This window comes from Alternaria triticimaculans, assembly GCF_023758025.1.
Source record: "Alternaria triticimaculans strain BMP 0046 chromosome Unknown scaffold_11, whole genome shotgun sequence".
Lineage (NCBI taxonomy): Eukaryota > Fungi > Ascomycota > Dothideomycetes > Pleosporales > Pleosporaceae > Alternaria > Alternaria triticimaculans.
The window spans coordinates 962,607-976,185 of record NW_026055968.1 but is presented as its reverse complement, the minus strand read 5'-3'; the positions used below and the strand labels follow the sequence as shown (position 1 = coordinate 976,185).

General features: G+C 54.2%; 5 protein-coding genes across 5 annotated transcripts; 3 read left to right on the top strand and 2 right to left on the bottom strand.

Annotated features, from left to right (window-relative positions):
* Positions 1–835: 835 nt before the first annotated feature.
* J4E78_007483 (uncharacterized protein) lies at positions 836–2,083 on the top strand (the record flags this gene model as incomplete). Its single annotated transcript, XM_049368089.1, has 3 exons — positions 836–871; positions 979–1,082; positions 1,144–2,083. 3 exons carry the CDS (start codon positions 836–838, stop codon positions 2,081–2,083), a joined length of 1,080 nt encoding a protein of 359 aa, XP_049220410.1.
* Positions 2,084–2,734: 651 nt separating this feature from the next.
* On the bottom strand, positions 2,735–6,472 carry J4E78_007482 (uncharacterized protein; the record flags this gene model as incomplete). Its single annotated transcript, XM_049368088.1, has 1 exon — positions 2,735–6,472. The coding sequence occupies one exon, from the start codon at positions 6,470–6,472 to the stop codon at positions 2,735–2,737; it is 3,738 nt and encodes a 1,245-aa protein (XP_049220409.1).
* A 426-nt stretch (positions 6,473–6,898) lies between these two features.
* On the top strand, positions 6,899–8,929 carry J4E78_007481 (uncharacterized protein; the record flags this gene model as incomplete). The annotated part of the gene is made up of 2 exons (XM_049368087.1): positions 6,899–7,148; positions 7,197–8,929. 2 exons carry the CDS (start codon positions 6,899–6,901, stop codon positions 8,927–8,929), a joined length of 1,983 nt encoding a protein of 660 aa, XP_049220408.1.
* A 449-nt stretch (positions 8,930–9,378) lies between these two features.
* On the top strand, positions 9,379–10,525 carry J4E78_007480 (uncharacterized protein; the record flags this gene model as incomplete). The annotated part of the gene is made up of 2 exons (XM_049368086.1): positions 9,379–9,517; positions 9,765–10,525. The coding sequence occupies 2 exons, from the start codon at positions 9,379–9,381 to the stop codon at positions 10,523–10,525; spliced, it is 900 nt and encodes a 299-aa protein (XP_049220407.1).
* A 1,025-nt stretch (positions 10,526–11,550) lies between these two features.
* On the bottom strand, positions 11,551–13,565 carry J4E78_007479 (uncharacterized protein; the record flags this gene model as incomplete). Its single annotated transcript, XM_049368085.1, has 2 exons — positions 11,551–11,622; positions 11,676–13,565. The coding sequence occupies 2 exons, from the start codon at positions 13,563–13,565 to the stop codon at positions 11,551–11,553; spliced, it is 1,962 nt and encodes a 653-aa protein (XP_049220406.1).
* Between the last annotated feature and the right edge of the window lie 14 nt (positions 13,566–13,579).

The following is a 13,579-nucleotide window of genomic DNA, read 5'->3' as shown; positions in this document are numbered from 1 at the left end:
TCCGGACTTTCGGACTCCTGCTCAACAAGAAACACAATACTGTGGGCTCGGACGAAGGCATGCGGATCTCGTGGATATCGGAAAGGGCCGAACAAGCAGCTCGTATCTAGGAGCTCTTGGCTCACGAGGCAGTGCAAGCTGATGAGGCATTTTCTTTCAACCATTTCAGTCTCTCTCGAGTATACTCCGTAGTACATCAAGCTTCACGAGGAAGCTCGCTCAACAGCCAAGCAACGATAGATCGACATACCAAATGTTAAAAACCACGCATCACGAGGGGTAAACAGCCCCGCCGATTGAGAAATATCGCGCACACAGCCCCCGTCTTTCAAGTGTAGCCTCGCTCAACACCAAGTAAGGGCGTGCATGTGCATACACCGGCAACAAGCATCCTCAGCGCGAGGTCCGTTTGCTCATATATAATTCTGGGGCCCGCCGTTCGCGCAGTACAGATCACGACGTCACGTGCCCCACATAATGACCCTTGAGTTCTCCACGTTCTCCGTGCTCTAGACCCAGAAGCAGCTACACACTTGCGCATCTCCACGGTCTAGGCTATTGAGGCTGAGTACATAAGCCAATAAACTGTGGCGCGGGCGGCTTCCTGATTGGTTCCAGCGTATGCAGGTAGGAAGGGTAGATGACGTCTTGTTTGTGAGGGTCGCGTGTGCCGCCCGCTTATCAACGCAAGCAGCTGTTGCTGGGCAAGGCTTGGCCTATGACGATGTATAATTCATTGCTTGCAAAAACAAACATAGGGAGCCCGCCGTTCTGTCGCTGCTGCTACTACTGCATCCCACGCGAAAAACTCCATTCATTACGCCAAAAACCAAGTATGAGCGTTAACATTATTGACGTTGGTGTCAGCAGGGTGCGTTGTGTGTTCCTTGCATGCTTCTTCCCGCGCCTTCTAGATGCCGGTTCTTCCGAGCTGAGACCGAGATCTCTCTTTACACCTACTAACGTTGTTCCCCACAGATTCTGGGTGCGAGAGAAGATCAGGAAGACCGTTATGTTACCTTGACACCGGGTTCAATCAAGGCTCGGAAAGAACTCGCTGTCTTTGCCGTGTATGATGGCCAGTAAGCAGCGTCACACAAAATCCCAAAGTTGTGGCTTGTAAGCTAACGACTGCGGTCGCAGTGGGGGTACAGAAACGGTAAACCATGTTGCAGAGCATCTGCATACACACCTGGAACAACACATCGCCATCCAAAAGCCGTCCAATGTAGCCGAGTATAAGCACGCGATACAAGGGGCTCTGCTGGCTGTCGACCGCGATCTAGACCACGCCAACCTGGATGGAGGCTCAACCGTCTCTCTCGTTCTCATCGACACAAAGCAGAGCTTGCTCATACAAGCGAACCTAGGAGACAGCCACGTCTTCTTCGCAGACCACGAGCCCCAATCCCCACAATCGCTATCGCCACAGTCCCCCACACGCGTCGACTCCGGCGTCAGCTCTAGCGGCTGGAACGTCGAAGCCCTCAGCGAAGAACACGCACCCGACAGCCCTTTGGAGAAACGACGAGTAGAAAATGCCGGCGGCGAAATCAACTACCGCTCCGGCATCGCCCGCATCGGCGGCGTGAGCATGTCGCGCGCCCTCGGCGATCTGGACTACAAAAAACCCCGCGTAAACCGCCTAGCAGGGCACGACCTCTCCGACCTCATCGGCGTAGAAACCGGTCTCGCACCAGGCAAAACCGCAGTCCACGACCTCGTCTCCAACAAAGCGCATTTCACCACGCGCACCCTGCACGGCCAGTCGCTCATCCTCCTCGCGTCTGACGGCGTCGGTTCGGCGAAGGAGGCGGAGGAGTGCACACGGCTGGCGGTGGATGCGTGGCAATCTGGGAAAGAAGCCAAGGAGATTGCGGAGGAGTTGACGTCGAGAGAGGGGCAGATGAAGGGCGCGGATAATTGTACTGTGCTTGTTGTTGTGCTGGATACGGAGAGTAAGGGGAGGAGGAGTATTGATAGTGGGAGGCGGAGTATGGATATTGGGATGGAGGGGGGTGGGTCGAGGAGGAGGCGGAGATCGAGTATTGCTAGCTTGAAGGACTGGATACGGGATCGTTAGGTGGCGGTTCGACGGGGCGCGGCTAGGTGGTATGGGAAGTGGGGAAAAGTTTGGGAAGATTGAAGGGGAAGGGGGGTTTACGTAGGCTTGATCGGCCTGGTTTGATGCAGCAATGGCGTTCTGGTTGAGGTGGATGTACGCCTCATAGTTCTTTTTTTCAACTGATGTATCAATATATCAATATGGCAAAGGGTATGCTGGGGTGTGAATAGTAGCACTCTATGATCACAATTTTTGCTCATAACTCTTGTGTTTCTGCAAAGTTTTGCCCGCATCTCAGCCTTCGGGACGTCTTTCTCAGCATCATCGATACCAAGAGTCAAGCAATGAATCACTACCTCAACCAGAAAATTAATCAAAGACTTCATTATTATCGCTGCATGCCACGCTAGTGCGCTACTATGCTCATCCGCTATTCGCTCAATCGTTTTAACCATCGCTAGTACGACTAAACGTATCACCCGGTCTCAACTCCTACATGAAAAGCGTTGAACATCGAAGAGGGGGTATATCCATGCATGCCAGGTCAAGCTCCTAAACGCCCAGAACACATCTCTGGAATACAACCAGGACCATCGCTCCTATCGTCGATTTCAGGAAACCCCATCTTCTCAGAGTTCGCTCTTTTGAACAAGCCAAAATCTGCGTCGCCTAACCCTTCCGACCCTTTGCCATCGTAAGACCCTGCATCAGCGGGTCCTCATCAACAGTCCAAGTCTGTGCATCAAGTCTCGCGCGCTTCTCCTCGCGCGTCTCACCGAATGCCTCAGCCCTCTTACCCCCCTTCTTGGTATTCTGCACAGGCTCCACGGACACAGGAGTGCCAACACGAGAGCCGCCAACCGCGGGAGTAGGCAACGAAGTATCAGTAAGAGCAGGCGGAGAAGCAACCTCATCATCAGCGTCGATCTCGTTCAGCCTCCGCTGCGCCTCTTCGCGCTCCTGCGACCAAATGTCATGCTGATCTTTATACTGCTTCTCCATATTCGCGATCCACTCTTTCTGCTCCGCGCTCTCCTCGCCTGACTCGACGCAAGTAGGACACTTGATGTAGAAGCCACCGGTTGTGTGCTGCTCGCCCATCAGCTCGAATTCCGGGAGGGTGTCGCCGATCAACTCGGTTTCGTTCCAGTCGAGACAGTCCTCGCAGAAACCTTGGGGACACCAGCGGCAACGGAAGATGAGACCGCCGGCGTCGTTGGTGGTTTTGCCGCAGTCGGCGCAGTTGTGCTGGGAACAGTAGAAGCCGGCGAAGCCCTTCACTTTGGCCTTGTACTGGGGATCGAGACAGTCGTAATGGTAAGCACGGGGGCAGCTCTTGCATTCAACCAGATGTCCGGCATCGGCGTCTTCGAAGCAGCCTAGACAATGATCTTCATGGGTGATCTCGCGACGCTTCTCGCGGACTGGTTCGGCGAGGCGGGGATCTTTGCCTGCGAATGTCGGCACGGCTTCCCAGTCACCGCAGTTCATGGACTCTTTGTTGATAGCAAAGCCGTCGACCATGACGGTAGTGTTTTTTCCCTTGCGGCGATCCTCGCGAGTGATGGTGTCTGGAAGGATGTTCGCGGCCGAGGTATTGGCCTTCCAGCTGGTGTCAAGCTGGCGTTGATGACGCTTGCCTTCGAACACGGCGCATTCAACTCTCTCCATGGTAGAAAGCCATTTGTCCTCATCGACTTCAGAGTGTGTCGCTGAGTCGGTCAAATCGGCAGGGGCATCGCGACACTTGGCCATCATAGTCTCTAGATCCCAAGACACCATCTCTTTGACATCGATTTCCGGATGCGATAGTGCCTGGGCGCCTCGCCGTACAAGCGTCTTGAGCTGCGTGGCATCCATCTGTGGCAAGTCTTCACTTAGAGACGGACGTCCGGCCTTCTTGGTGTCGGTCATCTGCTTGCCATGCACGCTCTGCATCGATTCTGTGATCTTTGCGGAGAGGTAAAGCTTCTTGCGAATACGACCCATCATTTGCTCTTCGACAGTACCCTGGGTACAGAGCTTGTAGATGGTCACCTTCTTGGTCTGCCCAATGCGATGAGCTCGGGCCTCGGCCTGGAGTGTAATCTGCGGGTTCCAGTCTTCGTCAAGAAAGATGACGTCCTGGGCGCTTGTGAGGTTGATGCCCAGGCCACCAGCGCGGGTCGAGAGTAGCATGACCTTGTAATTGGAGTCTTTTTGGTTGAAAAGGCGGATATCCAAGTTACGCCGAGCTCGAGCTGTGCTACCGTCCAGACGAAGAGACTTGAAGCGCTCTCCGTGGTTGCTGATGAGAGACAAGAGATCTTCACAATAGTCGAGCGTGCGAGTGAAGCCAGAGAATATAAGGACCTTCTTGCCTTCGTTGAAAACCGTGTGCTTGAGAAGCTTCTCCAAAAGGATGAACTTGCCGGATGCGCGAATGATGTGGTCGCTGAGGTAGTAGGGATCGGGCGAGACACCGGGGAGTAAGTACGGATGCGAGCAGCACTTGCGTAACTGCATGACAAGGTTCATCAGCTTCTTCCAGGCGCCCTTGTTGGTGTCGGTGTCGGTCTGCTCCTTTGCAACGGCTTCTTGCAGAATTTTGGTGGTTTCTTCCCAATCAGCCTCGGCACCGCCGGAGTTGACCACCTTGTCTACTTTCTCCATCTTCGCCAGTAGTTTGTTCTCTTCGATGTCCTGCTCGATGGCGGCCTTCTCTTTGGATTTGCCATCAGCAAAGAGCTCGTCGAGCATTCCATCGTCCATACGCGTCAAGAGACGGGTGTACCAGAACTTCTGCATGGGAGTCAAGGGTACATATAGCAAGATTTCTTCCTTGGGCGGTAAGCCGAGGTTGACCGAAGGAGAGTCCTTCATACGTCGCAACATGATGAGTTCGAGCAAGCGGCGGGCGTCTGTCATGGTTTGCTTGTTCGCTTTGCCCTTGCTGAGATCGAAAGACTCCTTGAAAAGTGTCTCGGTTTTGTCGTCGAAGACGTTGGGGTACAGCCATGTGAGAAGCGACCACATCTCGACCAAGTTATTCTGAAGTGGTGTTCCAGTCAAGATGAGACGATACTCGGCACTGATGCTCTTGAGGGCTGTGGAGATCTGGGTGACACTGCTCTTGATCTTGTGTCCTTCATCCAAGACGACATAGCGCCAGGCGAAGCTGTGCTTGAACCATGATTGCTCAGCCTGGAAAGTCTCGTATGTCGTGACAACAATCTTGTAGTTGTCGGATTTCTGGTCGTTGGAGGTGAGCTTGGCCGCCTTTCGGCCAGCCTTGCGCGAGGCTTTCCGATCTTTCGCACGCGAGGTTTCATTGCCCTTCATGTCCTCCATGCCAGCTATGACGCGCTTCAAGCGGGTTCGCTCGGTGACGGCGCCGTGGAAGCGCATGACCTTGAGTTGTGGTACCCATCGCTGGGCCTCGGTGACCCACGAGTTGAGCACACTGAGGGGGCATATGACGAGATAAGGCCGAAGCTCTTCTGACGTGACACCGTTCTTCTCGTCCAGCTCTTCAAGATACTGGAACAGCGATAATGTCTGTAGCGTCTTTCCGAGACCCATCTCGTCGCCGAGTATACCGGAGAAACCGTTGTTGTAGAGATGAACCAAGTATGACAGACCAGATAGTTGGTATGGCTTCATTACAGCGGTGACGCCTTTGGGTTGCTCCGAGAGCTCTTCATACTCGACAATGGGCTGCGCATCGCCCTGAGCGACAAGTTTCGCGACCTGGTTGTTCTTAGGCAGAAGTGGGAGGAAAAGGTCTTTGTTGGCGACGAGGAAGCTGTTCGCTCTCGCCTTGGTCTTCTTAGCAATCTCAACGCGGAGACGGGCACGAGCGGTATCGAGGTTGGGCGGCGGCCGGGCTGACTTGCGACGAGGTGGTGACGGGGTGGGCAGGGTGTCGGACTCCAGAATAGTGCTCTTCCTGTCGCGCGTGCTCCGGCGAAGTCCACCAGACTGTTGGCGCTCCTTCTTGCGTTTCTCCATCTTCAGTTCCTCGGTGTAGGCCGAGATTCTGGCGCTTGTCTTGCGGTTCGGGCGGGCTGAGGGGGCAAGTTCGTCTTCGCTGGTTCCCGCGTGGGCGCCAGCTCGTCTTGTGGAGGCGCGAGGGTACTTGTCGGCGACGGTCCTGGGCTTGTGGTCAGGCGTGGATGGCGAGGCTTCGTTTGCGGATGAGTCGGAGGCGACGTAGTTTGGCGTTGGTTGCGCGCGCAGGCTGCGTTTGTTGTCGCTAGTCTCGTCTTGCTTGGTCGCCTGCTGTGAAGAGATGCGTCGTCTCTTGGTGGCCGACTGGGCTGAGCTCTCTGATCCGAACTGCGCCAGGAGGTCTTCGTAGATGCCGCCTCGTTTCTTTGGAGTGATGGGCTGGGGCGAACCCAGGGTGATGATCGGATGTCCCGCCATGGCGACAACTGTGGGGTATCTTGTAGGCAGGTCTTGCGCAGTGAATGAGAATTGGCCAGGGGTGTATAGTACAACGGAATTGACAGAGAAGTGTTGTCGCAGGGCAAAGAAGGACAAAGCACAGCAAGAAAAGTCTTAGACAAGGTCGGTGACGGTGAGGATGAAATGAAACGACGCAGCGTGCCCAAAGGAGCGTGATAAGACGACTGGGCGTCTTCACGGTGAAGTGAAGTGAAGCGTAGCCGCATCGCCAGGCGCGGAGGCGATACGTCGATTGCGGCCGACGCGTCCTAGCGCGACTTGCAGGCGTTCCTTCCGGAACCGTTCCGAGCTATCAAGTCTATCCAACGCCGCGACCCTCACACGTCGACATTTCGCGAATCAAGTCCCCACGCCCGCGCATCTGGCGCACCACCCTCGACCACCATGGCGCAACAGCCCATGACGCCCTTCTTCCCCATCTTCGCCTCCAAGTCGGATGGGCAGCACATCGTCAACCTCAAAGGCCGGCCGCTCAGAAATGGGCCGACCGAGGAACAGCTCAACACGTCGCCCAACGACCAGGGCCAGCGCGACTTCTACCGCCTCATCGAGAAGGAAGATCCCAAGCACCAGGACTGGCGCAAGAAACTGGGCGGCATGCTCCTGCGCGAGATCGGAGGGAAGCAGTTCGAAGGTATGGCTATGCGCGGCGCATTCGCTGCAGCGCACTGACATGTGACAGATCGGTGGCAGCAATGCATTCTGTGGGAGCTGCCCGAGAACTACGTCCTATACGAGCACATCAAGACCAAGGCAGACGGCCAGCTGAAGACAGTCAAGAACCACTCAGGCGGCGGCCACGACAGACAAGACGCCTATCTCTATGGATACCCCAAAGGCCCCAAGAAGCGCTTCAGGAGCCCCGTCGAGTTCTTCCCCCATCTCCTGTGGCTGTGCACCGACGAGAACAGCGACATGGCCAACTGCACGTGCAAGATGTGCTCGCCCGCCGGAGACGTCGAGAAGCCCCAGGTCAAGGTCGAAGTCAAGCAGGAACAGCCTGCGCCAATCAAGCGTGAAAACAGCTCTAGTGGTGCTATACCAAACACAAACGTCACAGGGCGCAATCCCATAGTGCAAATCCCTGCCCGAAGGTCATCGACCGGTGCGCCTATCCCAAGTCCCATCGTCAAGCCCTCTACGCCCGTTGCCGGTCCCAGGCCTGCCCCGACACCCGCCGCTGCACAGATCAGAGCTCCCCCGACATTGCAGTCAACACCCCTCCCCCAGCCACGATCCATCGAACAACAAGCCGACTTGTCATACAACAAATTCCTCTGCCGGAGCGGCGAGGTGGTGTGGTTCTTCCGCCCCAAGACGTCAGCCTGGGGCCTGGGACTGGTGGTGCGAAGATGGGCTACTAAAGAGGTGCCTATGAGCAGGGCATACCTGATTCAGCCTCTATCGCATCCCTTTGAATCGCCTCCCCAAGAACTCGTACAAACCGATGACCATGTCAAGCCTTGGCTCGCCTGGTCTGCACCCAGCTGCACCTTTCCCTTCCTACAGCAGAACCCTCAGTTCGAATACCACAACACGGATTGGAGGGCACTCATTAGTGGACAGGGAGGTGAGGGCATAGCGTCTGTCGACGCGTCTATATTAGCTGCAAAAGCCATCGATACCACGTATACACTCTTCGAGTGCCTCAAGACGAACAAGGACGACAAGGGAAACGAAGTGCGACAGTATAACGGCATGCATCTGGGCGCCGAGAAGATCTGGAGAGGCGAGGCTGTCCGTCTGCGCATAGGCGCTACGGGAACCGATCTCATGGTCGTAACCGACATCATCGAGCAAGTCCTTGTTAACCCGCCCACCACCAAAGTCATTGCTATAGGCGACGTTTACAGTTACGCCACGTTGGATGCTCCAGACGCGAACCTACCCCCCAAACCACCCCAACAGAACAACAACATCCCATCGCGCATGGTCCACGACATGGTATGGCGAAACCGCATGCTCGTACCCCTCACCCGCACCGCAGCGTGGTGGAAGCTCATCCAGCCAGCCTACAAGATCGACATCGACGACATCAAAGGCCGTTGGTACGAGACCAGTCTTGTCTTCCAAGAGCCCTTTGCCAAAGCAGTCAAGAACGGCGAGGGCGGAAACGGTATCTGGATGAACTCGCGTGGCGATGCAACAGGCAAGGGCAAAGGAGCCAGTGTGGCGCAACCCGATCGCATTGGCGCCTTTGGAGCCTCCGTGCCCAAGGGCACGCGCGTTGTCGAGGGCCTGGATCCTCCGAGCCAGCCGATGGGTCAACAACAGCAGTCGCACGATGGGATGGATATTAATATGGGTGGCGGTAATATGGCGGACCCTTTTTCTATCGACGAGTTTATGCACGTTGATCATCTGGGCGATGATGCGGGGATGGAGTATGGTGGTAACAATAACTACACTTTCTAGCAAACTGTTCCTGTTTCGTAGCAGAAGGCATAGCATGGCGTATTTGGGCGTGAAGGACGGTTTGCATTTCTAAAAGCATTTTTGGGACAGGGTATACGCGTTGTTTCGATTCGTATGGGAGATACCCAGGTCGTTGTTCGACTGTGTAGACTATCGCTAGCTCGGTGACTGCAGGTATTCAATGTAGTACAGCCCATGCTGAACAAAGCGCGAGCCGACAACAAGCCTATGCACATGACTCATTCAACCACAAGATACATATCTGAAACCTTCAAGGGCGCCCCTGTTGTTGTGAATGAATTCCAATCATGACGACGTAGTCATGGGTCATAAGCGCGAACACCCAGTGTCAGCCTTCACAGACCGTTGTAGCATAGAAACACGTAGGACTTCCCAAGCACAACTCCGTCTTCTCAAAGGATTAACAAGCAAAACGACTTGTATTGATCATGTCTACTGACCCAGAACTAGTAGAGCAGTGGCAGCCGCCCACCGAGTCACTAGGCAGAGTTCCTTTGGTGACTCGGGGAACAAGTCATGGTAGACCCGTCGAAGGCGATTTCCCACTCGATCAGGTCGTCATAGACAGTATGTATCATACATCTCACTGCGTAATATACCCAGGTAGCTACTAATCGTAGAGCAGGACTACCTCCCGGCACTCAAGTCCACAGCTGCAACCGACACGGCGCATCAAAATGGACAGTCACCGCAAAGATAGACACCACAAGCATAGACAGGGAACCACAGTCGTACTTCCTGAAGGTACTTACAACCTCCCGTCGATAACAAGGTACTCTGGTAGCAACCCAGCTAACGCTCATAAAGTGCGCAGATGGCGACCAAGGCAAAGCCATGCTCGAAGGCGAATACAACTCAATGTGCGCCCTCTCCAAAGCCGCACCCACCTTCGTTCCCGAGCCCCTTGCATACGGCCAACTCAACGTCTCAAACCCCGCCTCCTACTTCTTCCTCTGCGCCTTCCTAGACATGGACACCACCCAACCCCCCAACCCAGAACAACTATGCAAGAAACTCACCACGCTCCACCTCTCCAGCGCGTCACCAACCGAACAATTCGGTTTCCACATAAACACCTGCCAAGGCAACCTACCCCAGCAAACAGCCTGGCAAGATACTTGGAAAGACTTCTTCATCCAGCTCCTCACCGGCGCTATGAAACTCAACCACTCCATCAACGGGCCATGGAAAGACCTACAGGAATGCACCGATCGCCTAATCACACACGTCGTACCAGCCCTCCTCAACCCCCTCACATCGCACGGCCGCACCATAAAACCCACCTTAATCCACGGCGACCTCTGGGACGGCAACATCGGCACCGACACCACAACAGGCGAAATCTACGCCTTCGACGCCTGTGCATACTACGCGCACCACGAGATGGAAATTGCGATTTGGCGCGGGGATCCTAGTAGGATTTTGGGTCGGCAAGAATATACAGATGCGTATGTTGAGATTATGGGGAAGAGTGAGCCGGTTGATGGGTTTGAGGATAGGGGCAGGCTTTACTGTGCTTATATGAACTTGCATGCGAGTGCTTGTCATGGGGGAGACAGGTTTAGAGAGAAGTAAGTTTGTGTTGGAGGGATTGGATGTGAGGGTTTGTTGCTGACTTGATGGGTTGTAGGTCTTATGGGATTATGAAGGATTTGATTGGGAGATATGGGGAGTAGGATGGAGGGCAGGGGGTGTGCGTTAGGGAGGTGGGGAGGATGCATGTTTGGTTTGTGTAAAGATTCATCCTCGGGCAAGTTGTATGTCTTCTTTGGTATACGGTACTACTACTACTGCGTCTATCCCAGCCCGGTTGGTATACGGTATGATTGCGATAGCTCTGGTGCTTTGATGTTGTTCGCTGGAGTGTCCGGTGTGTCACCGCGGTACCGTAATTGTGTGTGGAGGCTCAGCATGAATCAGGATCAGTCCGTAGTCTGATTCAAATACGCGCTCTAGTCTTTGTGCTGTGTGTCTTCCAAGGTACTGTGGTGTGCCACGAGGGTTGTGCAGTTTGCGCACAGACCGCCCGGCTGGTGTGTTATCCGATGTCTTGGCGCCGGACTTCCTCCCGATCCATGGATGTCTTTGCACAAAGTCCTTCCCCAATATCTTTGCACCAAGTTCTTCCCCAATATCTTTGCATCAAGTTCTTCCCCGATATCTTTGCACCAAGTTCTTCCCCGATTTTTTGCATCGGCGGCATGTCTTTGCATGCGTACCAAACGCCCTGAGCTTTGTCCAGTGGCCTCTCGATTTGTCTGGCGGTGTTGTTTGGGGTGTCTCTTGATGTCTTTGCATCGACTCCTTCTGCTCTGCCTTTCCGCCGGTTGATCTCTCTGCATCTCCGACGCGTTCGACGCGTTTGACGCAGTGGCCTACTTACATATGCTACCGAAACAGTCTTCGCTGCTCTGTAAGATTGCGACGCTGCCTATATTCATCGCGCGATGGGTCGCTTCCCTCTGGGATCATTTCCGCAACGCCTCCGGTCTCGACTTGCTACATCCGGCAACAGCACGTAGCTGCTTCAGCGGTTGGTTTACCACCTCCCATTCCATCGACTTCAATGTTCGCAATTCGTCCGTTTGTTACCTGGTCTCTCAGGTCTCGTCGTCGAATGTTTCGTCATCAACCATGATGACGTCTTCTCGGTAATCTCGCTTCATCCAAACCTGTGGAAATGTCAGTACTTGATATCGACTATTACGGAGGGGTCAACACTCACGCTGTGATCCTCTACAGGCATGTCGGTAAACATCTCTTTGACAACCTTGTGCCCCGGATGCGCGTCGAATGATCGGGCACGTCGCTTGTGGGCTACCTCTGACCTGGCGCGAGGCCTCTTCCTTGGACCTTCCGATTGCTTCTGGTCTCCTCTTTCCTCCTTGGCGGTGCCATACGCGCTGTCATCGCTATCGTTGGGCGCCACCCAAGGAACATCCCCATCGATCTTCCGCCGCTTGCTTGAGTACGCTGTGGAAGACTGAACCTCCCAAGTGTCGACATTCTCGTCTATCTTCCTCCGTTTGCTTGAGTCTCCCCTTGTGGAATGACTCTCCCAAGGATCGACGTTCACTTTCGACGTCGCGAACTTGAACTCAGAAGGCTGCATGAAATCTGGGCCCTTGGGCATCTGCAGCCACTCCCTCACCACTTCGTGATCACGAGTATCGCTCATATATCCAGTATCTTCTGGATCCGGCCCTTCGCCCGCCACTGAAAGGAAGCCAGATTCCTGGTCCCATGAGTTGCAATCGTGGACTCCTGCTTCTTTCGCCTCAATCCGGGCTTTCTTGAGCGACGTCTCTGCTACACCCAAAGAACAACGGAAATTGCCCCCTACCTGGAGGAAGTGTCGACCGAATTTCTTTTCTGCATCCGCTCTACTCAAGCGTGGGTTGATTGAGCAGAACTTATCCAGCTTTTCATCAAACGTTTTGTAGTGCTGTTCGAACTTTTCTTTCTTCTCCCAATAAGTCTTCTCACATCGCTCGAGCTTTTTTATGGCCTGCTCAATCCTATCCCACTCTTCTTTGGAACTGTTGATATATGGGTCTTCGTGGGGAAGTGCTTCTCCGGTCTCCTGTCCGATCCCGACTTCTTGCACTCCATGGACTGTCCGACCATCAATATCGCCATCATTTTCTGATCTAGCCATGTCCTGCACATCTTGCGGGTCTTCGAAGTGGGTAGCAGAGTAATTTGTTCTGCTGGATGGCGAGCCACCCTTGTCTTCTACTGGCGGGTTCAACGTTGTTTCATTGTCGTTAACAGCGATGTCGATAGACTGGGCCTCGGCTTGCTGGTCAAGACAGGCAGCACTAACCACGATGTTATGAATGTCGGGTTGCGAAGCCTCTACCGGCTGATTACAGGCGAGAGATTTGCTAATCTCGATCTCTTGGGCGGTGCCTGGCGAATTGTTCGGCTGGACACTGTTCACTTCGGGGACACCACCGTCTTCTTGTGTCTGAGCTTGCTCGTCTTCTTGTACCAGACCTTCCACTTCTCCCTGCACGAATCCGTCCTCATGCTGCTCTGCTATGACATCGTTGTCCTTCTCCTTTGGTAAAAGGAACGTATCCTGGAGCTCCATCACGACTTCAGCAAAGGAGCGGAGATTCCCATCGTATTCTTTTGTAAGAGACTTTACCAATCTCTGCATCTCTCGTTTGGTCTTCGTCGCTGCGTCGCGCTCGCGAACTAAAACCTTCAGGCAACGTTGCTGAGCTTTCGTTACTCCGCTGCCACCCCGACGTTGTAGTTGACGGGTTAACCTCTCAACAGCCGCCTTTTTGCACTGGACTGTCGACTGAGCGTCGATTTCGTTCGCCTTCACCATCGCAATGTCCGCTTTGATGAAGTCCGCCTTGGATCGGAGTTGTAACATCGTTTCGTATTTGACTTTTCCGGACTGGACGGAGGTGATCATAAGCTGAGTAGGCAATGACGACATTTCGACGTTTGATGGAATTGGACGCTCTTCAGCGCCACTACCAGTGCGTCCATTGTCTCGGTAGATTTGGCCTTCGCAGCGACGGAAGAGGGGAACATAGCCCGCTACCGCCCTGTACAGGCTGATAGCGGTCTTCAAAACACTCTCAGTGGTAGACATGTTGGGAAAGTCGT